The sequence below is a fragment of the Phyllobates terribilis genome, unplaced genomic scaffold, assembly GCF_046119375.1.
Source record: "Phyllobates terribilis strain yellow unplaced genomic scaffold, ASM4611937v1 Scaffold_2__4_contigs__length_985480577, whole genome shotgun sequence".
Lineage (NCBI taxonomy): Eukaryota > Metazoa > Chordata > Amphibia > Anura > Dendrobatidae > Phyllobates > Phyllobates terribilis.
Genome location: NW_027362762.1, coordinates 213,627,721 through 213,655,009, shown reverse-complemented (window position 1 = coordinate 213,655,009; position 27,289 = coordinate 213,627,721). Strand labels below are relative to the sequence as shown.

At 40.4% G+C, this 27,289-nt stretch overlaps 1 protein-coding gene across 3 annotated transcripts in view; it reads right to left on the bottom strand.

Annotated features, from left to right (window-relative positions):
• The window catches only part of ERICH6B (glutamate rich 6B), a 311,898-nt gene that overhangs the window by 244,703 nt on the left and 39,906 nt on the right, over positions 1-27,289 (bottom strand). For 2 of the 3 annotated variants that reach the window (XM_073663846.1, XM_073663848.1), the window contains one exon: positions 14,373-14,695. In XM_073663846.1, the coding sequence (XP_073519947.1) occupies positions 14,373-14,655 (283 nt within the window). In that variant the 5' untranslated portion in view covers positions 14,656-14,695. Of the gene's footprint in view, positions 1-14,372; positions 14,696-21,718; positions 21,804-27,289 lie in introns of those variants that run through there. The other variant, XM_073663847.1, reaches the window with a different exon arrangement.

Below are 27,289 nucleotides of genomic sequence, written 5' to 3'. Positions count from 1 at the left end.
AACTTTTTGGTGATAATTCTAAGCGGCATGTGTGGAGAAAACCAGGCACTGCTCATCACTTGCCCAATACAATCCCAACAGTGAAACATGGTGGTGGCAGCATCATGCTATGGGGGTGTTTTTCAGCTGCAGGGACAGGACAACTGGTTGCAATTGAAGGAAACATGAATGCGGCCAAGTACAGAGATATCCTGGATGAAAACCTCTTCCAGAGTGCTCTGGACCTCAGATTTGGCAGAAGGTTCACCTTCCAACAAGACAATGACCCTAAGCACACAGCTAAAATAACAAAGGAGTGGCTTCGGAAAAACTCTGTAACCATTTTTGGCTGGCCCAGCCAGAGCCCTGACCTAAACCCAATTAAGCATCTCTGCAGAGACCTGAAAATGGCTGTCCACCAACGTTCACCATCCAAACTGATGGAACTGGAGAGGATCTGCAAGGAAGAATGGCAGAGGATCCCCAAATCCAGGTGTGAAAAACTTGTTGCATCATTCCCAAGAAGATTCATGGCTGTACTTGCTCAAAAGGGTGCTTCTACTCAATACTGAGCAAAGGGTCTGAATACTTATGACCATGTGATATTTCAGTTTTTCTTTTTTAATAAATTTGAAAAAATTTCTACATTTCTGTTTTTTTTTCAGTCAAGATGGGGTGCAGAGTGTACTTTAATGAGAGAAAAATGAACTACTTAGAATTTACCAAATGGCTGCAATGAGTGTGAAATTTTACAAAGAGTGAAAAATTTAAAGGGGTCTGAATACTTTCTTTACCCACTGTACATCCCTCAACATTGAAATTGCAACACCAAAAAGGAAAAGACATGGAGTTATGGAAATTAGAGCATTGCTAGAAATGTTATGAATGCGCAAATGATAAAAAATGGAAACAAAAATTTCAAAACATCTCCATTTACTCAGTATCAAGTCACGTACAGAAATACATGCACTTTGCACACCTTAGCATGCTATCAACCAATGTGAAAGTCTTTTCATGGCGTTTCCCACATGGACTCCAGACCAATCTTTGACTACTATTGTGTACAAGACAAAAGTCAGAGCCATCCATGAAGATGGTAGACCTTCATTACAGCCTCCATTGTCATCTTACTCTGCACCAAAATAGCCTTTGAGAGCGGTGGCCTGAGGTCAGTGGAACACCTTCAAGTGGAAACGTCCCATTCCCAGGATTATGGTGTGGGGTGGCATAATGTATAGTAGTGTGTACACTAAAAGCTAACTTGGTGGTGGAACTAGTGGTGCAGCCTTTTCTCCAAAGTGTCCCAAGAGATGTTTTTCAACACGACAACACCAGACCGTATGTTGCTTATATTGCTGTGAGCAACCTATGTGGTTTAACCCCTTTACCCCTGAGGGTGGTTTGCACATTAATGACCGGGCCAATTTTTACAATTCTGACCACTGTCACTTTATGAGGTAATAACTCTGAAAAGCTTCAACTGATCCCACTGTTTCTGAGATTGTTTTTTCATGACATATTGTACTTCATGATAATAGTAAAATTTCTTTGGTATGTCTTGCATTTATTTGTGAAAAAATCAGAAATTTGGCAAAAATGTTGAAAATTTAGCAATTTTCAAAATTTTAATTTTCATGCCCTTAAATCAGAGAGATATGTCACACAAAATAGTTAATAAATAGCATTTCCCACATGTCTGCTTTACATCAGCACAATTTTGGAACCAATTTTTTTTTGTTAGGAAGTTATAAGGGTTAAAAGTTGACCAGTGATTTCTCATTTTTGCAACAAAATTTACAAAACCATTTTTTTTTTGGTACCATATCACATTTGAAGTGACTTTGAGGGGCCTCTATGACAGAAAATATCCAAAAGTGACACCATTCTAAAAACTGCACCCCTCAAGGTGCTCAAAACCACATTCAAGAAGTTTATAAACCCTTCAGGTGCTTCACAGGAATTTTTGGAATGTGGAAGAAAAAAATTAACATTTAACTTTTTTCACAAAAATGTTAATTTAGACCCCAATTTTTTTATTTTTGCAAGGGTATCAGGAAAAAATGGACCCCAAAATTTGCTGTGCAATTCCTCCTGAGCATGCCGATACCCCATATGTGGGGGAAACCACTGTTTGGGCACACGGCAGGGTTCGGAAGGGAAGGAGCGCCATTTGACTTTTTGAATGTAAAATTTGCTTAAATAATTAGTGGACGCCATGTTGTATTTGAAGAGCCCCTGATGTGCCTAAACAGTGGAAACCCCCACAAGTGACCCCATTTTGGAAACTAGACCCCTCAGGGAACTTATCTAGATGATATCTAGCACTTTGAACCCCCAGGTGCTTCACAGAAGTTTATAACATAGATCCATAAAAATAAAATTTTCACATTTTTCCAACAAAAATGTTTTTCAGCCCCCAATTTAGCATTTTCATAAGGGTAACAGGAGAAATTGCACCATGCAATTTTTGTGTAATTTCTCTTGAGTCAGCTGATACGACGTATGTGGGGGAAAACCACTGTTTGGGCACACGACAGGGTTCGGAAGGGAAGGAGTGCCATTTGACTTTTTGAATATAAAATTTGCTTGAATAATTAGCAGACGCCATGTTGTGTTTGGGAAGCCCCTGATGTGCCTAAACAGTGGAAACTCCCGACAAGTGACTCCATTTTGGAAACTACACCCTTCAAGGATTGTATTAAGGGGTATAGTGAACATTTTGAACCCAGAGGTACGACACAGAATTTGATAATATTAGGTCATCATATTGAATAAGTCATTAGTCTTAAGTGCAAGTACTCACTACTTGAGTTTGGATTGGTTACTTGGGTACATCGGGTGCTAAAGTGACATGCAAGTGCCCGCCCGCACGTTTCACGGTTGTTAGACACCCCCAAAAAAACATGCGGGGATTGCTCAAGCATGGCAGGCAATCCTCGTGAGTTTTTTTGGCTGTATAACAGCTGCAAAACATGTGGAGCGAAGACTCGAGCATGTTACTCGAGTATCCGTGATACTCGGTGCATACCCGAGCACCCGATGCAAACTCAAGTAGCGAGCACTTGCGCTCAACACCAATTGATATATCGTCATCATTTATTTTTCTTTACTTCTGAAAAAATCCCAACCCCAACACAACCCTAACCCCAACCCTAATACAATCACAAACCTAGCCCAATCCTAACCCTAACACAACCCTAATCCTAGCACAACCCTAACCCTAGCACAACCCTAACCCTAGCACATCCCTAACCCTAGCACAACCCTAACCCTAGCACAACCCTAACACAACCCTAACCCTAGCACAACCTTAACCCTAGCACAACCCTAATCCTAGCACAATCGTAACCCTAGCATAACCCTAACCCTAGCACAACCCTAACCCTAGCACAAACCTAACTCTAGAGTTTATTTTTTACGATTTTCCTTGTGCGGTATAAGTGATTAGACGACTTTATTCTTCAGTTCGGTGCGATTACAGTGATACCATATTGACATATTTATGATTGACAGCTGTCACACACTAAAAAAAACCTTTATTTGCAAAGACTAGTTTTTGCATCAAAAACCCGCAATTCAGGAATTGTTTTTGTTTTTTTTTATGCCGTTCCGCTTGTGGTAAAATTGATAAGGCAGCTTTATTCTTTGGGTCAGTACGTCTACAGCGGTACCACATTTATATATTTTTTTATGTTTTGGCGCTTTTACACAATAAGAACTATTTTATAGAAAAAAAAATTGTGTCTGCATCGCTTTATTCTAAGAGCTATAACTTTTTTATTTTTCGGCTGATGGAGCTGTATGGCGGCTTGCTTTTTGTGGGACAAGATGTTTTCAGCGGTACCATTTTTATTTACATTCGTCTTTTAGATCGCGTTTTATTCCATTTTTTGTTTGGCAGTATCATGATAAAGCATCGTTTTTTTCTTTTTTTCTTTTTTTTTTACCGTGTTCACTAAAGGGGTTAACTAGTGGGACCGTTTTATAGGTCAGGTCGTTCCAGACACCGCAATACCAAATATGTGTACTTTTATTGTTTTTTTCATAATAATATGTATTTATGGGTACAGTATATTTTTATTTTTTTTTGATTATTTTTTTAAAATATTTTTTCAATTTCTTCTTTTCACTTTCTGACACTTTTCTTACTTTTACACATTGTCCCACTGTGGGACTTTCACTTTTTACATTCTGATAGGCTGTATAGCATAGAGATGCAGCACCATCCCTGTGCTATACAGCCTGTCAGTGCTGCACAGGGAGAAGTTACTTTGGTCTCGCACTGCGCATGACCAAAGTAACTTCTTGCCTCCTGGTGACCCGGATGTTGTCATGACGACATCGGGTCACCGTGATAACTTCCGGAACCCGATACAGACACCACGGGACGCTGGAGAGGAGGTAAGTATCGGCGATTACCTCCCCCCTTGCTCCTGCAATGCTGAGACCGACTTTGATTGCAGAATTTCGGGGGTTAATGTGCAGGGAGCGGTGTGGCACCGCACCTTGCACATAGTACCGGGTGTCAGCTGTGGCAGTCAGCTAACACACGACGGCGATCACACCCGCACAGCCAGGGCGTACTAATACGTATCTGGCCCATAAGGCCCAGGGCACAGATACATATTAGTACACCTTGGGCCAGAAAGGGGTTAAACATGCTACCATGGCCTGCAGCATCTCCGGACTTATCTCTCATCCAGCACATTAGGGACATCATTATTTGACAATTGCAACGGGGACTGGCAGCAGCAGATCTTGATGATATGTGTACCCAAATGCATTCCACGTGGCAGAACATTCCTCAGACAACCATTAATAATCTAATTGCATTGCATAGCATGTCAAGGTGTATAAGTGCGTCTACACTGTGTGCACAATTATTAGGCAAATTGTATTTTAGAGGATTATTTTTATTATTGATCAACAACTATGCTCTCAATCAACCCAAAAGATTCATAAATATCCAAGCTTAATATTTTTGGAAGTTGGAGTGTTTTTTTTTAGATTTGGCTATCTTAGGAGGATATCTGTTTGTGCAGGTAACTATTACTGTGCAGAATTATTAGACAACTTAATAAAAACCAAATATAACCCCATCTCACTTGTTTATTTTCACCAGGTAAACCAATATCAGTGCACAAAATTTAGAAATAAACATTTCTGACATGCAAAAACAAAAACCAATAAAATTAGTGATCAATATAGCCACCTTTCTTTATGATGACACTCAACAGCCTTCCATCCATAGATTCTGTCAGTTGCTTGATCTGTTTTCGATCAACATTGCATGCAGCAGCCACCACAGCCTCCCAGACACTGTTCTGAGAGGTGTACTGTTTTCCCTCCCTGTAGATCTCACATTTTATGATGGACCACAGGTTCTCTATGGGGTACAGATCAGGTGAACAAGGGGGCCATGTCATTATTTTTTCTTCTTTTAGACCTTTACTGGCCAGCCACGCTGTGGAGTAGTTGGATGCTTGTGATGGAGCATTGTCCTGCATGAAAATCATGTTTTTCTTGAACGATACAGACTTTTTCCTGTACCACTGCTTGAAGAAGTTGTCTTCTAGAAACTGGCAGTAGGTCTGGGAGTTGAGCTTCACTCCATGCTCAACCCGAAAAGGTCCCACAAGTTCATCTTTGATGATAGCAGCCCATACCAGTACCCCACCTCCACCTTGCTGGCATCTAAGTCGGAGTGGAGCTCTCTGCCCTTTACTGATCCAACCTCTGGCCCATCCATCTGGCCCATCAAGAGTCACTCTCATTTCATCAGTCCATAAAACCTTTGAAAAATCAGTCTTAAGATATTTCTTGGCCCATTGTTCATAGGTGGTCGTTTTTCAGCCTTCCTTACCTTGGCCATATCCCTGAGTATCGCACACCTTGTGCTTTTTGATACTCCAGTAATGTTGCAGCTCTGAAATATGGCAAAACTGGTGGTGAATGGCATCTTGGCAGCTTCACGCTTGATTTTCCTCAATTCATGGGCAGTTATTTTGTGCCTTTTTTGGCCAACACGCTTCTTGCGACCCTGTTGACTATTTGCCATGAAACGCTTGATTGTTCGGTGATCACGCTTCAAAAGTTTGGAAATTTCAAGACTGCTGCATCCCTCTGCAAGACATCTCACAATTTTGGACTTTTCAGAGCCCGTCAAATCTCTCCTCTGACCCATTTTGCCAAAGGAAAGGAAGTTGCCTAATAATTAAGCACACCTTATATAGGGTCATTAGTGAACACCCCTCCTCATTACAGAGATGCACATCACCAGATTTACTTATTTGGCCTATGCAGCTTGGAGTAGGACAACATGTATAAAAAGTATCATGTGATCAAAATACTCATTTGCCTAATAATTCTGCACACAGTGTATTTATGTGCGTGGCACTCATACTTGATACTCAATAAATCAAGATATTTTCAACATTTTTGTTCTATTTTTTAATGATTTGCATGACATTTTAATGTTATCTATCCTGTGATTTCCACAACTTTTCCTTCTTGTGGTATCAATTTCAATATTGAGAAATGAATTTTAAAATTCATTTCATACCAGTATTATACCAGTCAGGTCAGATTGTAGAACTCAGCAAGAACTCCACTGATGTGAGTGAATACATTCTGTAGAGTGGATCACATAATGATACTATAAAGTATTAAAAAATAACACTTCATGATGCAGAATATTGTGCTTGTATTGTTTGTTATTTAGCATTGTTGCTTTGGTAAAGTGTTTTAAACCTTCATCTATTTCCAGCAGTTACCTTTATTTCTATTGGATGGGCCTTTATTAATTTTGGTGGTCATTTGTCTACGACTTATAGAATATATCTCTTTGCCAAAATCTGGATAGTATTATCATAGGTCAATCCATTACTCCTACTTCTTGATATACAGTGTCTTGAAAAAGTATTCATACCCCGTGCACTTTTCCACATTTTTCACGTTACACCCACAAACTTAAATGTATTTTATTGGTATTTTATCTGATATACCAACACAAAGTAGCAAGTATTCGTGAGATGTAAAGGAAATGTTTAATGATTACTTTAAAAATATAAATCTGAAAATTATGACATTTATATTCAGTCCCCTGTAGTCTAATACCTCTAAATAAAATCCTGAGTAACCAATTGCTTACAGAAATCACCTAATTAATAAAATGAATCCACCTGTGTGTAATTTATTCTTGGTAGAACTACAGCTGTTCTATGAAGGCCTCAGAGGTTTGTTTGAGAACATTAGGTATCAAACAGCATCATAAAAACCAAGGAACACACCAGACAGAGAAGAGTAAACTAGGGTTAGGTTATAAAAAAATAGCCCAAGCTCTGAACATCTCATGGAGCACTGTTCAATCCATCATCCAAAAATGGAAGGAGTATGGCACAACTGCAAACCTACCAAGACATGGCCATCCACCTAAGCTGACATCTCAAGCAATGGGGGAACACTAATTAGAGAAGCAGCCAATAGGCCCATGGTCACTCTGTAGCAGCTGCAGAGATCCAGAGCTCAGGTGGATGTATCTTTCCACAAGACAACTATTAGTCGTATACTCCACAAATCTGGCCTTTATGAAAGAGTGGCAAGCAGAAAGCCATTTTTGAAAGCAAGCCATAATAATTTCCATTTGAGTTTACAGAAAGTCATGTAAGGGACACAGCTAGCATGTGGAAGAAGGTGTTCTGGTCAGATGAAGCCAAAATAGAACTTTTTGGGCTAAATGCAAAACATTATGTGTGGTGGAAATTACCACTGCACATCACCCTGAAAGCACCATCCCCACTGTCAAACATGGTAGTGCCGCATCATGCTATAGAGATACTTTTCTTGAGAAAGGATAAGGAAGCAGGTCACAGTTTATGTGAATATGGATGGAGCTAAATACAGGGCAATCCTGGAGGAAAACCCTTCAGAGGCTGCAAAAAAGTTGAGACTGGGGTGTAGGTTCACCGTCCAGCAAAACAACGACCCTAAAGATACTGCCAAAGCTACAATGGAATTAGATCAAAGCATACTCATGTGCTTGAATGGCCCAGTCGAAGTCCAAACCTACAACCCCTGGCAAAAATTATGCAATCACCGGGCTCGGAGGATGTTCATTCAGTTGTTTAAGTTTGTTGAAAAAAAGCAGATCACAGACATGGCACAAAACTAAAATCATTTCAATTGGCAACTTTAGGGCTTTAAGAAACACTAAAAGAAATCAAGATTAAAAATGTAATACTCAGCAAGGGTAATTTTTTTCAGACCAAGCAGAGGGAAAAAATGATGGAATCACTCAATTCTGAGGAAAAATTATGGAATCATGAAAAACAAACGCACAAAAGAACACTCCAATACATCACTAGTATTTTGTTGCACCACCTCTGGCTTTAATAACACTTTGCAGTCTTTGAGGCATGGACTTAATGAGTGACAAACAGTACTCTTCATCAATCTGGCTCCAACTTTCTCTGATTGCTGTTGCCAGATGAGCTTTGCAGGTTGGAGCCTTGTCATGGACCATTTTCTTCAACTTCCACCAAAGATTTTCAATTGGATTGAGATCCGGACTATTTGCAGGCCATGACATTGACCTTATGTGTCTTCTTTCAAGGAATGTTTTCACAGTTTTTGCTCTATGGCAGGGTGCATTATCATCTTGAAAAATGATGTGATCATCCCCAAACATCCTTTCAATTGATGGGATAAGAAAACTGTCCAAAATATTAATGTAAACTTGGGCATTTATTGAAGATGTAATGACAGCCATCTCCCCAGTGCCTTTACCTGACATGCAGCCCCATATCATCAATGACTGTGGAAATTTGCATGTTCTCTTCATGCAGTCATCTTTATAAATCTCATTGGAACGGCACCAAACAAAAGTTCCAGCATAATCACCTTGCCCAATGCAAATTTGTGATTCATCACTGAATATGACTTTCATCCAGTCATCCACAGTCCACGATTGCTTTTACTTAGCCCATTGTAACCTTGTTTTTTCTGTTTAGGTATTTATGATGGCTTAGGTTTAACTTTTCTGTATGTAAATCCCATTTCCTTTAGGCGGTTTCTTTCAGTTCGGTCACAGACATTGACTCCAGTTTCCTCCCATTCGTTCCTCGTTTGTTTTGTTGTGCATTTCCTGTTTTGGAGACATATTGCTTTAAGTTTCCGGTCTTGACGCTTTGATGTCTTCCTTGGTCTACCAGTATGTTTACCTTTAACAACCTTCCCATGTTGTTTGTATCTGGTCCAGATTTTAGACACAGCTGACTGTGAACAACCAACATATTTTGCAACATTGCGTGATGATTTACCTTCTTTTAAGAGCTTGATAATCCTTTCATTTGTTTCAATTGACATCTCTCGTGTTGGAGCCATGATTCATGTCAGTCCACTTGGTGCAACAGCTCTCCAAGGTGTGATCACTCCTTTTTAGATGCAGACTAACAAGCAGATCTAATTTGATGCAGGTGTTAGTTTTGGAAATGAACATTTACAGGGTGATTCCATAACTTTTTCCTCAGAATTGAGTGATTCCATAATTTTTTCCCTCTGCTTGGTCTGAAAAAAATTACCCTTACTGAGTACCACATTTTTAATCTTGATTTCTTTTAGTGTTTCTTAAAGCCCTAAAGTTGCCATTTGAAATGACTTTAGTTTTGTGCCATGTCTGTGATCTGCTTTTTTTCAACAACATTGAACAACTGAATGAACATCCTCCGAGCCCGGTGATTGCATAATTTTTGCCAGGGGTTGTACATCCCATTCAGAATCTGTGGTAAAAATTGAAAATTGCTGTTCAGACACTCTCCATCCAATCTCACTGAGCTAGAGCAAGTGTGTAAAGAAGAATTTCAGCCTTTAGATGTGCAAAGCTGGTAGACACATACTCCAAAAGACTTAGGCTGTGTGCCCACTATGCGTTATAGGTGGTACTACAAAGTGAATTCAAATACATGTCACAATTTTCAGATTTATATTTTTATAATATTTAGAAAACCATGTATCATTTCCTTTACACTTCACAAATACTTGTTACTTTGTGTTGGTATAGCACATAAAATCATAATAAAATACATTTAAGTTTGTTGGTATAAAGTGAAAAAATATGGAAGAGTTCACTGGGTACAGTGGGGAAAAAAAGTATTTGGTCAGCCATCAATTGTGCAAGTTCTCCCACTTAAAAAGATGAGAGAGGCCTGTAATTGACATCATAGGTAGACATCAACTATGAGAGACAAAATGAGAAAATAAATCATGAAAATCACATTGTCTGATTTGGAAAGAATTTTTTTTTACATTTGGGTGAAAAATAAGTATTTGGTCAATTACAAAAGTTCATCTCAATACTTTGTTACATATCCTTTGTTGGCAATGACAGAGGTCAAACATTTTCTGTAAGTCTTCACAAGGTTGGCACACACTGTTGCTGGTATGTTGGCCCATTTCTCCATGCAGATCTCCTCTAGAGCAGTGATGTTTTGGGGCTGATGCTGGGCAACACAGACTTTCAACTCCCTCCCAAGGTTTTCTATAGGGTTTATATCTGGAGACTGGCTAGGCCACTCCAGAACCTTCAAATGCTTCTTACGAAGCCACTCCTTTGTTGCCCAGGCGGTGTGATTGGGATCATTGTCATGCTGAAAGACACAGCCACGTTTCATCTTCAATGCCCTTGCTGATGGAAGGAGGTTTGCACTCAAAATCTCACGATACATGGCCCCATTCATTCTTTCATGTACACGGATCAGTCGTCCTGGTCCCTTGGCAGAGAAACAGCCCCAAAGCATGATGTTGCCACCCCCATGCTTCACAGTAGGTATGGTGTTCTTTGGGTGAAACTCAGCATTCTTTCTCCTCCAAACATGACGAGTTGTGTTTCTACCAAACAGTTCAACATTGGTTTCATCTCACCATATGACATTCTCCCAATACTCTTCTGGATCATCCAAATGCTCTCTAGCAAACTTCAGACGGTCCCGGACATGTAATGGCTTAAGCAGGGGGACACGTTAGACACTGCAGGATCTGAGTCCCTGGCGGCATAGTGTGTTACTGATGGTAGCCTGTGTAACGTTGGTCCCAGCTCTCTGCAGGTCATTCACTAGGTCCCCACGTGTGGTTCTGGGATTTCTTCTCACCGTTCTTGAGATCATTTTTACCCACAGGGTGAGATCTTGTGTGTAGCCCCAGATCGAGGGAGATTATCAGTGGTCTTGTATGTCTTCCATTTTCTAATTATTGCTCCCACAGTTGATTTATTCACACCAAGCTGCTTGCCTATTGGAGATTCAGTCTTCCCAGCCTGGTGCAGGGCTACAATTATGTTTCTGGTGTCCTTCGACAGCTCTTTGGTCTTCACCATAGTGGAGTTTGGAGTGTGACTGTTTGAGGTTGCGGACAGGTGTCTTTTATACTGACAACAAGTTCAAACAGGTGCCAGTACTACAGGTAATGAGTGGAGGACAGAGGAGCCTCTTAAAAAAGAAGTTACAGGTCTGTGAGAGCCAGAAATCTTGCTTGTTTGTAATTGACCAATTACTTATTTTCCACCAAAATTTGAAAAAAATTTCTTTCCAAATCAGACAATGTGATTTTCAAGTTTTGTTTTCTCATTTTGTCTCTCATAGTTGAGGTCTACCTATGATGTCAATTACAGGCCTCTCTCATCTTTTTAAGTGGGAGAACGTGCACAATTGATGGCTGACTAAATACTTTTTCCCCACTGTATGTGCATGCAATGTAGTGTAAGTGTATTAATATACTCAGCTACCGCTGTGCTCTCCGGTGTCCAGCGTCGCTTCGCTCCTCTTCCCAGTGACATCACCACTCCGCAGACTATCTGGGTCACACTGCGCTCTGGAAGGGGGTTTTACAAGGTAAGCCTATTCAGCGGTAGAACAATACTCCATAGACTTTCACTGTAAAAGAGACTTCTGGCTCACGCATAGAGTATAGAATAAGCTGGATAGTCTCATTTGTGGTGACATCACTCAGAAGAGCAGAAGAAAGGCACTGGACACCGGAAAGATACTTTTTTTCCCCCACTGTATGAATACATTTTCAAGGCACTCTATATAACTCATTGCTGGTGACTAACATTGTATTTTTGTACTTTTTTTATATGCTACGCTGGCTGGACTTCTACAATCCGCCCAAGTTCTGTGTCTCCTGGCAGTGTCATCTGTGTCTCTACAGCTTCTTGTCCCTCTTTTTATCTATAATATATGTACTTAATATTACTATTAATTGTGTGGGATTAATATTTACTGTCCAACTTCTGGGTGTTATCTCCATCTCTGAATAGGTTCTTTTTGTATGTGTAAACAAGTATCTCAACCAGCTCACCTCTCTGTCCTGTCATAGTAATTTCTCTAAGTCCAAGAACAGACTATTGATTTACAGCTGTGTCTCTAAAGGAAGAATGACTGGAAAAGATCATATCACTCTGTGATGCATGTGGAACAAAGTGGTCTATGTTACTATGACACCAGGTTTGTATCTAGAATAAAATATTATTTTTGGATAACATATAAATATACTGTATCTCGCTGTAAATGATTCATATGTGTATATCCTGCAGGTTTGGACATTACACAGAAATGGGAGAGCAGGTCCTTATTTGTAAAATCTAGTGGCTCCAGGCAAACTGACCTCTAACTATTTGCCAGCCCTCCCATGGGAAAACCTTTATTTTATCACTGCATAGTACATGAGGCACTAAGCAGTAAAATAATAGAAGAGGACTAGGTCACAGCTCTGCCTTCAGGCTCGTGTCACATGAGTGTTTTATGGAGGTTGATACAGTAGTTCGCTCACTCACGCAATGTATGGGAATTTCTATTTTCAACTAAGCTTGCGCTATATCTTTTAGCTGAATTGCACATTTGCCAATTATTGCAAAGTTATGTGGGATATTTTTCAGTGCCTTGTGTAAAAAATTGTCTCTGAAGTTTGACATCAAGTTTAGTTTTGCTACGGATTTGTAATTAAATAATGTATATACAATTTGTTTTCAATTACATCAGTGTTTCAATATCTTTTATGTTGGTTGCTCAAGAGTAGGGATGAGCGTACCCATGGAAATTCGGGTTCTGGTACCTGACCCGAACTTTAGTCCAAAGTTCGGTTCGGATCCCCGAACTCTGCATCTGGAAAAATCTCTCTCTCTTTCTGCAATAGACTTTCCCCAGAACTCCAAACTTTGCTGCGGACTTCCGGGTGAAGACCGTGATCGGCGTTTAGCACCGAACACTACCTGTCGGCCGGCACAAACCCCGAACTTTTAAGTTTGGGTTCGCTCATCTCTAATCAAGAGGCATACACCACAATAATTACAACCAAATGGAAAATAGTTCCCTTTCTTGCAAAAGCTACACTGTCAGATACCAGTACAGTGCTAAAGCAGATATGTTCAGTAAAACTCATGCCATTATCTTAGTTTGGATAATATTAGGTTATCTCCTGCTGAGTGCTGATCAATAGTGGTCTGACTGCTGGTCACCAATTCATCCTCAGATTTTCTCTGAACGACATGAAACAACAACATAGTCCCATTCATTTGAATGAATTTGCGCTGCGGTTCCATATACAGAGGATAGCCCATAATGTTGCTGTACTCGGAAGAAGTCGAAGGAACTTTGGACCCTTCACTATAGTGATCATCACTCATCAGGGATCCTAGGGGTCAGATCTTCACAAATCATTATGCCACAATGTAGCCTAGTAATATGTTAATACATTATTAGATTTTAACACTCCATGGACATATGAAATACCCTTGAATACATGTCTCATTGTCAGCTCTTTATCCTGACTCCGTAACATCTAAGTCAGAGAATTCTCTACCGGCGGAACGAACAAATAAAAGAACTTGTTGAAATCCAATGTGCTCAAGCTTTTTTCCCTTTATGTCAAGTTACTGTTAGAGAACACCTAAACTGTCGGCTGACTACAGTTATGTCAGTGGCCTTGATCATGATTTAGCTTTTGTATATTTGATGCTTAAAAAGGCAATTATAGTGAACGGTGTGATAAGGAAAACATAATTTTTGAGGAGGAAACATTGCCAAACTTCAATGATGCTAAACAGTTTGAAATGTATAAAATATAACATGTAATAAAATAGAAGGTTGGGTTCACATAAGTGTTTTCTCCCATGGCCAGTGGCTCAGTCGGGGCTTACATCTGAACAAAACGTAGTTGACTGCTGCTCGCATCCACTAGGTGTATATGGCAGAAAATGATGCATGACAGAGCACAATGTGACTCAGTCTGCATCATTATAGGCAATTGCTCCGTCGACCAATAAATTCAAATCCCATTTTGTGTAAGCCCCGACGGAGTAATGATGATAAGAAAAATTGCTATGTGAACCCAACCTAACACACCATATATTCCAAGGTCTTCCAACGTTGTATTAGTTCCACATTCCACCAAGTCTTTCCCTTGTGTTTCAAGAGGTGATAGTCCTGTATTCTTTTTCAGTTCCTCTAGCTGCTGGTTCTTCTTGATATATTCTTCTACCTTTCGTCTTTCATCATCAAAAGAGTCATATTCCAGCTCTAATTTGGCGACATTTTCCACTGTTAGATTACTCGGCCGTGGTGCTTGTTCTTTCATTGATCCATTCGATCTGTTTGCCATTTGATTGCTCTTCTTTATGCTGCTCATGGTAGGAGTTCAGGAAAACTTTATATTGCCCATGTCTATCCTGCAATAAGGAACAGTGAATATATTAATATTTAAGTCTGGATCTATACAAAGAGAAATCTTGGCTAAACAACCATCATCCAAAGCACATAATGACTGTGAAGATAAGCCAAACCATTCCTAGAAAACAGGTGCAAACACCCTTGCCAAAATCCATAAGTAATTCAGGAGAAAATAAACAGAAGAAACAGTTGGCAACCAGATCTTTTGTTCTCTTGGATAGATGCCAATTCTGCTTCTGTTGACTTAATTTTCACAACTTGCAGCCATTCCTCAAGAGGATATGAAGTCTGAGATTTCCAACATTTAGGAATGATTAAAATGGTTTCCCACTTCATAAGGTGATGGTATATCCCTAGGATATCTCTGTGGCCCTCACTGATCCTGGAAATGAAATGACTGTATCGCTGGTGTAGTGTTGTACCCCCTTCACTGTTTTTCTTAGCACATTGCCACCCAACAATCGCAGCACCAACCCATTTAAGTCCATGGTGCCAGCTGCACTTACGTATGCAGTCAATAGTATGGAAGTGTGGCTGTGCGAAGAAAATGTTTTATTTGTTTCAAAATACAGTGAAACTTTGGTTGTTGTGGTGCTCTTCTGAAAGACGACCAAAATACGAAGTATATGGGAAAGTAAACATTCATTATAGTAAAATCTGTTCTTCTTCTTGGGTCTTTTGGAGGTTTCACTGTTTGAAAAAGCACGACCTACTGGTAGAATAGTTTAATATTTTAGAATAAAGGACTTACTATAAGAATAAAGCTATATTATGTAGCCAGTTGAGTTAGCTCAGACCATTGTATTATGAAGATTGCTAAGATAGCAGTCATGTTATTTTTTTTTATTTTTTAAGTAGTATGTGCTACACTTTATTTCTTTGCCTGATTGCTAGTATGAAGCTTTCTGATGTAGATAATGTTCTTTGAAATCTAAACTGTTTTGTGTTATTATTGATCCTTGTGTGAGACAAAGGAAATAAAATGTACAGAATATCACTATGTCATAGTAGTCTATCCTGGAAACAATGCTTTTAATTGAGAATATTGTCCCTATATAACACCATGCCACATGGGCTGCTGATTCCAGATACGCTCATGTGCATGACCCCTCAGTCTGTTGTGGACAAAGATTGATTGGGAGCACATATGCTGAAACCATAAAAAGGAAAAGAAACCTACCGTACAAATGTTGTAATGCAAGAATATTACATATAGTAGTTGCTATGGGAAATGTCACCGCTTCTTTACCTAATTTTTATCAATTATTTGTTATCTTAAAAGGGTGGTCTGACATACAAATTAATTTTCATCCTAAATTCTTATCTATTTTATGCCATAATATAAACTATTTTCTAATATACTTTAATAAAAAATTCCCGTTTCTTCCCTAACTGCAGTATCTAACTGTTTTTCCTTTTTCCCTACTTCTTTTTCGACGACGCTTCGTTTGAGAGTCCCAGTGAACGCTGGCATACTCAAATGAAGTATCATCAGGTGGCAGAGGTTGAGGTCACTGTCACAGACCCTGCAACCCCCTGAAACGAAGCATCGTTAGTTAAAGGGGTTTTCCCACCAACGAAAGTTCATTTTAATCAATAGATCTTGGAATAATAATAATTTCCACAATTGGATGTGTTTAAATAAAATGTTCCTGTGCTGAGATAATCGTCTAAATGTTCCCCTGTGTAATGGCTGTGTCTGACCGTGTACGGAACATGGTCTGATCATAACACATCTCCTGGGCAGAGGAGAAAGCAAAAGATTATACAGACATTACAGCAGGGAATCACGGCTGATTCTTTTTGTGAGGTAAAGCATTTCACTGCCTGTTTTTGAACAATGTTTTACTTCAAAGAAAGAATCAGCTGTGATCACCTGCTGTAATGTCTGTATACTCTTTTGCTTCCTCCCCTGCCCAGGAGATGTGGTATGATCAGACCATGTCCCTGCATGGTCAGACACAGCCATTACACACTACACAGCAGGGGCACATTTATAAGATTATCTCGGCAGAGGAACATTTTTTTAAAATACATTCAATTGTGGAACTTATTATCACTCCAAGATCTATTAATTAAAATGAACTTTTGTTCGTGGGAAAACCCCTTTAAGCTCGTTTCAGGGGCTGGGTCAGTGCACTCTCTCGCCGGCTCAGATTAGCAGTAACGAGCCGGCAACAGAGCGCACTGTCAGTACATGGTGTCCAAATAAACTGAGACATCATTTACGTGGGCATGCTGCACGCTCTGCATACTGGGTAGTCTTAGAACACAGACTTACAGTGCACTCTAGTTTGAGTATCCCAGCATGCATTCGGATTCTCAAACAAAGTGTTATCAAAAAGGAAGTAGTGAAAACAGAAAGACAGTTTGTGTAGTTAGGGAAGGATAGGGAATTTTAGTATTTTAGAAATAGTTTAGATAGTACTAAGTACTAAATACATAGGGATTTAGGATGAAAATTAATTTGTATGTTGGACCACTCATTTAATGGTAGAGATTTTGTTATATTGCTTCTTTGCATAGTAAAGTATAGTAAAAAGTTTTAGTATATAGATTTTGTTGAATGCTAAGAATAAACACAAAGGACATTGAAGGAGAAAAATAGAATTTATAAACAGAAGAATTCCTCTGCTGGCAGCCAGCATTAGTCACTGTCATATAACTCCATACGAATAATATAAACTTTTTATCTCTTCTGTTTGGGGGCCAAAGTTTATTTTCAAACATATTTTGGCTTATAGAACAAGAGTATAACATTGGTCTCATTGAAAGCAATCTTAACCCCCAAAAAAACATAAAAAAAGAAACAAATACAGGCCAATAAGCTGTGTTGCGCTAAAAACAGAATGGATGAAGGAAATATAGAAACATATATGGATGCTTTAATCCAATGAATCACACATTCAGCATAGAGGATTGGACAGTTGAAATCTAAACACCGTATCCTTCTGTTTTCAGGGCTGATGTATGTGGAGTGACTCCCTCCCCTATCACTATTGAAAACTCATTAAAGGGGTTATCCAGGACTATTTTATTTTTTACTATGGACCTAAGAACTAACATGTAGGTAGTTGCTAACTACATGCCTGTTCGATCCGCTGCCAATCTTTGCCGGTGTAACAGGCCATAGTTTACACTGAGTTCTGACTATACCCGGTGTTAAAGCGGCCTAGGATTGATTATACCCTGGGTATATTATGGCCTAGTCCAGGGGTGGGCAATTAATTTTCCCAAGGGGCCACATGAGAAACTGGCACTGCTGTGGAGGGCCGAACCAGTCTGCTGAACTTAAAGGGGCGGTCCAAAACCAAAGGTGAATTTCATACTAAACGTCTATCTAATTAATGTAATTTTCTAATCTCCTTTTCTAATATACTTCAATTGAAAATTCCCTAATGTATCCTCTCCAGTCTGACTTCCTGTCTTATTTTTTTAACCTCTAATGGCATTTTGTTTGGAATACTCACACAGGACGTCATAAGGTGGTAGAAGCTGCCGCAGCTTCTGCCCCCTCCCTGAAACAAAGCGGCATCAATTACGTCTGTTTCAGGGGCTGGTAGTGCGTCGGTTGTGAATTCTGATGAGTTCCCTGCGCTATATTCCTTTGAATGCACAATGACAATGCGTTCCTTTGTCGGCTTTAAAGACAAGTGATGAGCCATCAAGAGAGTGCACGGTCAGTGGAAATTGTAAGGAGACAACGCAGCAAGCAGGGACTAACCCAACCTTTGAAACAGAGGTCACTGATGACGCTTCGTTTAAAGGTGCGGAAAGCTGCTGACAGCGATCGCAGCCTCTGCCCCCTGATGACGTCCCATGTGAGTATCCCAAAATGCACTGGAATTCTGAACGAAACATCATTGGAAGTAAAAAAAAACAAGCAGACAGGAAGTTAGAGTAGAGAGGAATCAGTAGGGAATTATTAATTGAACTGTACTAGAAAAGTGATTAGATTGAATTAAATAGACATTTAGTATGATATTCACCTTCGTTTTTTTACTGCCCCTTTAATTCTGCACAATACTAATTTTATTTCTTTATAAAAAGCAGGTGATTACAGTGCTGGCCAAAAGTATTGGCACCCCTGCAATTCTGTCAGATAATACTCAGTTTCTTCCTGAAAATGATTGCAATCACAAATTCTTTGGTATTATTACCTTCATTTAATTTGTCTTCAATGAAAAAAACACAAAAAGAATTGTCCTAAAGCCAAACTGGATATAATTCCACACCAAACAAAAAAAGGGGGTGGACAAAAGTATTGGCACCCTTTGAAAAATCATGTGATGCTTCTCTAATTCGTGTAATTAACAGCACCTGTAACTTACCTGTGGAACCTAACAGGTGTTGGCAATAACTAAATCACACTTGCAGCCAGTTAACATGGATTAAAGTTGACTCAACCTCTGTCCTGTGTCCTTGTGTGTACCACATTGAGCATGGAGAAAAGAAAGAAGACCAAAGAACGGTCTGAGGACTTGAGAAACCAAATTGTGAGGAAGCATGAGCAATCTCAAGACTACAAGTCCATCTCCAAAGACCTGAATGTTCCTGTGTCTTCCGTGCGCAGTGTCATCAAGAAGTTTAAAGCCCATGGCACTGTGGCTAACCTCCCTAGATGTGGACGGAAAAGAAAAATTGATGAGAACTCTCTGGGAGAGGAAGTGGTGATGTCCAACTCACTTAATGAGTTCAAGAGAGGCCTGGACGCCTTTCTGGAGAAGAATAAAATTACATCTTATGCTTAGTGATAGTTAATTAATCCAGGGATTTAATCTGACTGCCAGATTGGAGTCGGGAAGTGAATTTTTCCTCAATGATGTAAATTGGCCTATACCGCATGGTTTTTTGATGCCTTCCCCTGGATCAACGCTGCGGAATAGCTGCAGTGCACAAGAAATAGGCTGAACTGGATGGACGCTTGTCTTTTTTCGGCCTTATAAACTATGTAACTATGAGAGATTTCAACGCAAGATTGTGCGGATGGTGGATAAAGAACCTCGATTAACATCCAAACAAGTTCAAGCTGCTCTGCAGTCCGAGGTTACAACAGTGTCATCCCGTACTATCCGTCGGTGTCTGAATGAAAAGGGACTGTATGGTAGGATACCTAGGAAGACCCCACTTCTTACCCTGAGACATAAAAAAGCCAGGCTGTAGTTTGCTAAAACTTACCTGAGAAAGCCTAAAACGTTTTGGAAGAATGTTCTCTGGTCAGATGAGACAAAAGTAGAGCTTTTTGGGAAAAAGCATCAACATAGAGTGTACAGGAAAAAAATAGAGGCATTCAAAGAAAAGAACACGGTCCCTACAGTCAAACATGGCGGAGGTTCCCTGATGTTTTGGGGTTGCTTTGCTGCCTCTGGCACTGGACTGCTTGACCGTGTGCATGGCATTATGAAGTCTGAAGACTACCAACAAATTTTGCAGCATAATGTAGGGCCCAGTGTGAGAAAGCTGGGTCTCCCTCAGAGGTCATGGGTCTTCCAGCAGGACAATGACCCAAAACACACTTCCAAAAGCACTATAAAATGGTTTGAGAGAAAGCACTGGAGACTTCTAAGGTGACCAGCAATGAGTCCAGACCTGAATCCCATAGAACACCTGTGGAGTGATCTCAAAATGGCAGTTTGGAGAAGACGCCCTTCAAATATCAGGGACCTGGAGCAGTTTACCAAAGAAGAATGGTCTACAATTCCAGCAGAGCATTGTAAGAAACTCATTGATGGTTACCGGAAGCGGTTGTTCGCAGTTATTTTGGCTAAAGGTTGTGCAACCAAGTATTAGGCTGAGGGTGCCAATACTTTTGTCCGGCCCTTTTTTGGAGTTTTGTGTGAAATGATTAATGATTTGATTTTTGCTTCATTCTCTTTTGTGTTTTTTCCTTGCAAGCAAATTAAATGAAGAGAATAATACCAAAGAATTTGTGATTGCAATCATTTTCAGGAAGAAACTGAATATTATCTGACGGAATTGCAGGGCTGCCAATACTTTTGGCCAGCACTGTATATGGTTATAATTACACGAGCATACAAAAAAATCAAATGATTGTCATCCAGAAAAACAGACTATTTTTATCATCTCTATTGTCATCCATTTTTATATATCAGAAGTGAATAAAATTTACAAGAATGAATACAGTTTCCTATGTTTGTAATGGAAATGTATCTGTAAAAATCAGATGCCATACGGATGATTCATATTTGGCTCCCACTCCTATGAAAAAATACTGACCGAATACTGACTGATAGTGGGGCATTGCTGCTAGTGCTGTCCGTGTGAAGTCAGGTTTATTTTTTTCACGAAAAGCACTAAGACAGTCGTGTGACCATAGCCTGATAATACTTGCTGCACTAAAGTTTATCGTAACAAGTATTAGCAATTGATCAAGCAAAAAATTAAATTGGGAGCGTTGGAAAAAAAGTTGCTTGCCCGCCCCTGTTCCACATGCATAGTCCCACATCACATGTGGGGCAGGAGGTGACAGGCAGGAAAGGAGGGGGAATCTTTATTGCAGTCTATAGCTGTGATAAGTCACAGATCACAGCAGGGAGCACTGTGAGGGGCTTAACCCTTACCTCTCCTACACAGGACATACACCACAGCGCAATAACTCAAAAACTCAGTGCAAAGGGTGAGGTAAGGGTTAACCCTCACACAAAGGTGGGGAGGCAGCAGAGTATGTGGTGGGGAGGCAGCAGAGTATGTGGTGGGGAGGCAGCAGAGTATGTGGTGGGGAGGCAGCAGAGTATGTGGTGGGGAGGCAGCAGAAGAGCAGCTTGGGACGCACATAGAATATCCCAGGTGAGGGGGGCACTTCACTTTTGGAGTCATTCACTAGGAATACAAGTGTTATTCCCTATCAGCCTGAGCTGCCAGGAGAAGACTCAGGAGATGCAGATACTTATAATTAGCAGCACTCACTGTACATAAACTACAGTCTGAGAAAGGAGCTAATCAGCACAGCAGACACAATGTCAGCTCCTAGCTGTTATTTTATACTATGGGGCTCCACTTACTTGCCCATTATGTGCAGCATATGGGTGTAGTAGTCCCAGCTTCCATCTTCCTGAACGTTCCTGCAAAAGTTTGAGCAGCTCTGCAAACATGGAACTGAGCATCCCCGCATCCACCAATGAGAAGACGACACCATTGGGGAGGGGGCGCGGAGTTACAATCAGAACGACGAGTCTGAGTAAAATCAGAATCATAGCTCAGGCTTTCTCCAATCTCCGGCCCTCTGGCTGGCTGTGTCAGGGGGCCAGACAGAAACAGTCAAAGGGCCGGATGTGGCCCAAGGGCCGCAGTTTGCCGAGGTCTGGCCTAGGCAAATTTATACTCCGGAGTATAAAATGGCCTAGGCCATTTCATACCCCCTCCTGCCATATTACACCCCCCATGATATTAGCAGCGTTGAGTGATATACACAAGACTTTTTCAACATCTTTATGGGGGTTCATGTTTGTCAGGCAAGTTACAGTGAAGAAAATGATTATTTGATCCCTTGCTGTTTTTGTAAGTTTACCCACTGACAAAGACATGAACAGTCTATAATTTTAAGGGTACGTTCATTTTAACATTGAGAAATAGAATATCCAAAAAAAAAAATCAAGAAAATCATATTGTATAAATTAGATAAATTTATTTGCATTTTGCAATGAGAAATAAGTACAGTGGTGGCCAAAAGTATTGGCAGCCCTGCAATTCTGTCAGATAATACTCAGTTTCTTCCTGAAAATGATTGCAATCACAAATTCTTTGGTATTATTCTCTTCATTTAATTTGCTTGCAAGGAAAAAACACAAAAGAGAATGAAGCAAAAATCAAATCATTGATCATTTCACACAAAACTCCAAAAATGGGCCAGACAAAAGTATTGGCACCCTCAGCCTAATACTTGGTTGCACAACCTTTAGCCAAAATAACTGCGAACAACCGCTTCCGGTAACCATCAATGAGTTTCTTACAATGCTCTGCTGGAATTGTAGACCATTCTTCTTTGGCAAACTGCTCCAGGTCCCTCATATTTGAAGGGTGCCTTCTCCAAACTGCCATTTTGAGATCTCTCCACAGGTGTTCTATGGGATTCAGGTCTGGACTCATTGCTGGCCACCTTAGAAGTCTTCAGTGCTTTCTCTCAAACCATTTTATAGTGCTTTTGAAAGTGTGTTTTGGGTCATTGTCCTGCTGGAAGAAACATGACGTCTGAGGGAGACCCAGCTTTCTCACACTGGGCCCTACATTATGCTGCAAAATTTGTTGGTAGTCTTCAGACTTCATAATGCCATACACACGGTCAAGCAGTCCAGTGCCAGAGGCAGCAAAGCAACCCCAAAACATCAGGGAACCTCCGCCATGTTTGACTGTAGGGACCATGTTCTTTTCTTTGAATGCCTCTTTTTTTTTCCTGTACACTCTATGTTGATGCTTTTTGCCAAAAAGCTCTACTTTTGTCTCATCTGACCAGAGAACATTCTTCCAAAACGTTTTAGGCTTTCTCAGGTAAGTTTTGGCAAACTCCAGCCTGGCTTTTTTATGTCTCGGGGTAAGAAGTGGGGTCTTCCTGGGTATCCTACCATACAGTCCCTTTTCATTCAGACACCGACGGATAGTACGGGTTGACACTGTTGTACCCTCGGACTGCAGGGCAGCTTGAACTTGTTTGGATGTTAGTCGAGGTTCTTTATCCACCATCCGCACAATCTTGCGTTGAAATCTCTCGTCAATTTTTCTTTTCCGTCCACATCTAGGGAGGTTAGCCACAGTGCCATGGGCTTTAAACTTCTTGATGACACGGCGCACGAAGACACAGGAACATTCAGGTCTTTGGAGATGGACTTGTAGCCTTGAGATTGCTCATGCTTCCTCACAATTTGGTTTCTCAAGTCCTCAGACAGTTCTTTGGTCTTTCTTTTCTCCATGCTCAATGTGGTACACACAAGGACACAGGACAGAGGTTGAGTCAACTTTAATCCATGTTAACTGGCTGCAAGTGTGATTTAGTTATTGCCAACACCTGTTAGGTGCCACAGGTAAGTTACAGGTGCTGTTAATTACACGAATTAGAGAAGCATCACATGATTTTTCAAACAGTGCCAATACTTTTGTCCACCCCCTTTTTTAGGTTTGGTGTGGAATTGTATCCAATTTGGCTTTAGGACAATTCTTTTTGTGTTTTTTCATTGAAGACAAATTAAATGAAGAGAATAATACCAAAGAATTTGTGATTGCAATCATTTTCAGGAAGAAACTGAGTATTATCTAACAGAATTGCAGGGGTGCCAATACTTTTGGCCACCACTGTATTTGATCCCCTACAAACCATTATGAGTTCTGGCTTCTACAGACCAGTTAGACGCTCCTAATCAACTTCTTGCCTGCATTAAAGACAACTGTTTTACATAGTCACCTGTATACAAGACTCCTGTCCACAGACCCAATTAATAAATCAGACTCTAACCTCTACAACATGGGCAAGACCAAAGAACTTTCTAAGGATGTCAGGGACAAGATCATAGAACTGCACAAAGCTGAAATGGGTTACAAAACCATAAGTAAGAAGCTGGGTGAGAAGGAGACAACTGTTGGTGCAATAGTAAGAAAATGGAAGAAATACAAAATGACTGTCAATCAACATAGATCTGGGGCACCATGCAAAATCTCACCTTGTGGGGTATCCTTGATCATGAGGAAAGTGAGAGATCAGCCTAAAACTACACGGAGGGGAACTTGTTAATGATCTCAAGGCAGCTGGGACCACAGTCACCAAGAAAACCATTGGTAACACATTACGCCTTAAAGGCTTAAAATCCTGCAGTGCCCGCAAGGTCCCCCTGCTCAAGAAGGCACATGTGCAGGCCCATCTGAAGTTTGCCAATGAACACCTAGATGATTCTGTGAGTTATGGGGAGAAGGTGCTGTGGTCAGATGAGACAAAAATTGAGCTCTTTGGCATTAACCCAACTCGCCGTGTTTGGAGTAAGAGAAATGCTGCTTATGACCTAAAGAACACCGTCGTCCCCACTGTCAAGCATCGAGGTGGAAACATTATGTTTTGGGGGTGTTTCTCTGCTAAAGGCACAGGACTACTTCATGCATCAATTGGAGAATGGATGGAGCCATGTATCGTAAAATCCTGAGTGATAACCTCCTTCCCTCCCCAGGACATTAAAAATGGGTCGTGGCTGGGTCTTCCAGCAAGACAATGCCCCAAAACATACAGCCAATGCAGCAAAGAAGTGACTCAAAAAGAAGCACAGTAAGGTCATGGAGTGGCCTAACCAGTCTCCAGACCTTAATCCCATAGCAAACTTATGGAGGGAGTTGAAGCTCTGAGTTGCCAAGCGAGAGCCTCAAAATCTGAATGATTTAGAGATGATCTTCAAAGAGGAGTGGACCAAAATTCCTCCTGACGTGCACAACCCTCATCAACTACAAAAAACATCTGACTCCTGTGCTTGCCAACAAGGGTTTTGCCACCAAGTATTAAGTGTTTGCCAGAGGGATCAAATGCTTATTTTTCACTTCAAAATGCAAATAAATGTATCTAATTTATACAATGTGATTTTACAGATTTTTTTTTGGGATATTCTATCTCTCAATTTTAAAATTAACCCATCCTTAAAATTAGAGACTGTTCATGTCTTTCAGTGGGCAAACTTACAAAAACAGCAAGAGATCAAATAATTATTTCCTTCACTGTATGTAAGAAGATAACTGACTTAAATCGGACTTAAATAAAACAAACATGGCACATCTCAGATGTTAGACTTCCCAGTCACATTGTATTGTAAAATCAATCTTCATCATGTGATTAACAACACAAATACCTTCCCACTACGTGTAAGTCATTTATAAGTTATTAAAAAATGGCATCTAAAATCTTTCTCATTTACAAGGGCTCATAAAATAGAGGGTTGTATTGTAGCATGGAAGGGTGAAAAATAGCATCTAAAATCTATCATCTGAATTACAAGGGCTCATAAAATAGAAAATAGAGGGGTGTATTGTAGCCTGCATGGGTAAAAATGGCATCTAAAATCTATCATCTTACTTACATCGGCTCATAAAATAGAGGGGTATATTGTAGCCTGGAGGGGTAAAAAATTGCATCTAAAATCAATCTCATTTACAAGGGTTCATAAAGTAGAGGGGTATATTGTAGCCTGAAAGGGTAAAAAACGTCATCTAAAATCTATCTAATTAACAAGGGCTCATAAAATAGAAAATAGAGGGGTATATTGTAGCCTGAATGGGTAAAAATTACATCTAAAATCTATCTAATTTACAAAGGCTCATAAAATTGAAAATACGGGGCTATATTGTAGCCTGGAGGGGTAAAAAATGGCATATAAAATCTATCTTGTTTACAAGGGTTCATAAAATAGAGGGGTATATTCTGGAGGGGTATAGTTTGGCATAGGCTATTTTATACCCACGGGTATAGTTTGGCCTAGGGCAGTTTATTCCCCGGGGTATACTCTAGCTTGGGCCAAACTATACCCAGATTTAATCTGGACAGGGGTTAATTTGGCCTGTTATACCAGCTCAGATTGGTGACAGACCTCTCCTACTTTTTAACCCCTTAACGACCGCCATAACGCATTTTCACAGCGGCAGTTAAGGGTACTTATTCCTCAGCGCCGTGAAAATGCGTCGCTGAGGAATAAGGCTGCAGCGCCCACCAGAGTCGGAAATTCTCCGGGGCCTCAGCTACAGGGGTAGCTCAGACTCTGGAAAATATGATCAGGGCCGGTTTTTACGGTCCCCCTATCACGTGATTGCCATTATTCACTGAATAACGGCGATCGAAAAAAAAAAGTGTGCCCGTGGTTAAAATAATTTCTCTCTCCTCTGCCATGATATACATGTCAGAGGAGAGAGAAATGAAGCCCCCTGAGCTCTCCTGGTACCTCCGCCGTCCCCCAATCTCCCCCAGATCGTTGCCCGGCCCCTCCGGCATCTTGCTGCAGAAAAAAAAATGGAGAGCGCAGTGCGCCCACCGAGATCTGCCAGCCGGTACCCGGCAACAACAGGAAATTTTCCCTATTGGTTCCTTTTGATCACTGTGTTAAACCCTATCACAGTGATCAAAATAAACAAAACAATAAATCAAACCCCCTTTGTCCCCCCCTTAGTTAGATAAAAATTATAAAATAAAATATATATATATATATATATATATATATTCCATTCTTTGCATTTAGAGTTAGGGTTAGGATTAGGGTTGTGTTAGGGTTAGGATTAGGGTTAGGGTCGTGTTATGGTTAGGGTTAGAGTTGTGTCAGGGTTAGGGTTAGGATTAGGGTAGTGTTAGGGTTAGGGTTGTGTTAGGGCTGAGGTTAGGGTTGTGTTGGGGGTTGAAATTTTTTCAATAGTAAAGAAAAAAAATGATGACGATTTGGCGACTAGTGTTGAGCGCAAGTGCTCGCTACTTGAGTTTGCATCGGGTGCTCGGATATGCACCGAGTATCGTGGGTGCTCGAGTGACATGCTCGAGTCCCTGCCCCACATGTTTTGCGGCTGTTATACAGCTAAAAAAAACTTGCGGAGATTGCCTGCCATACGCGAACAATCCCCGCATGTTTTTT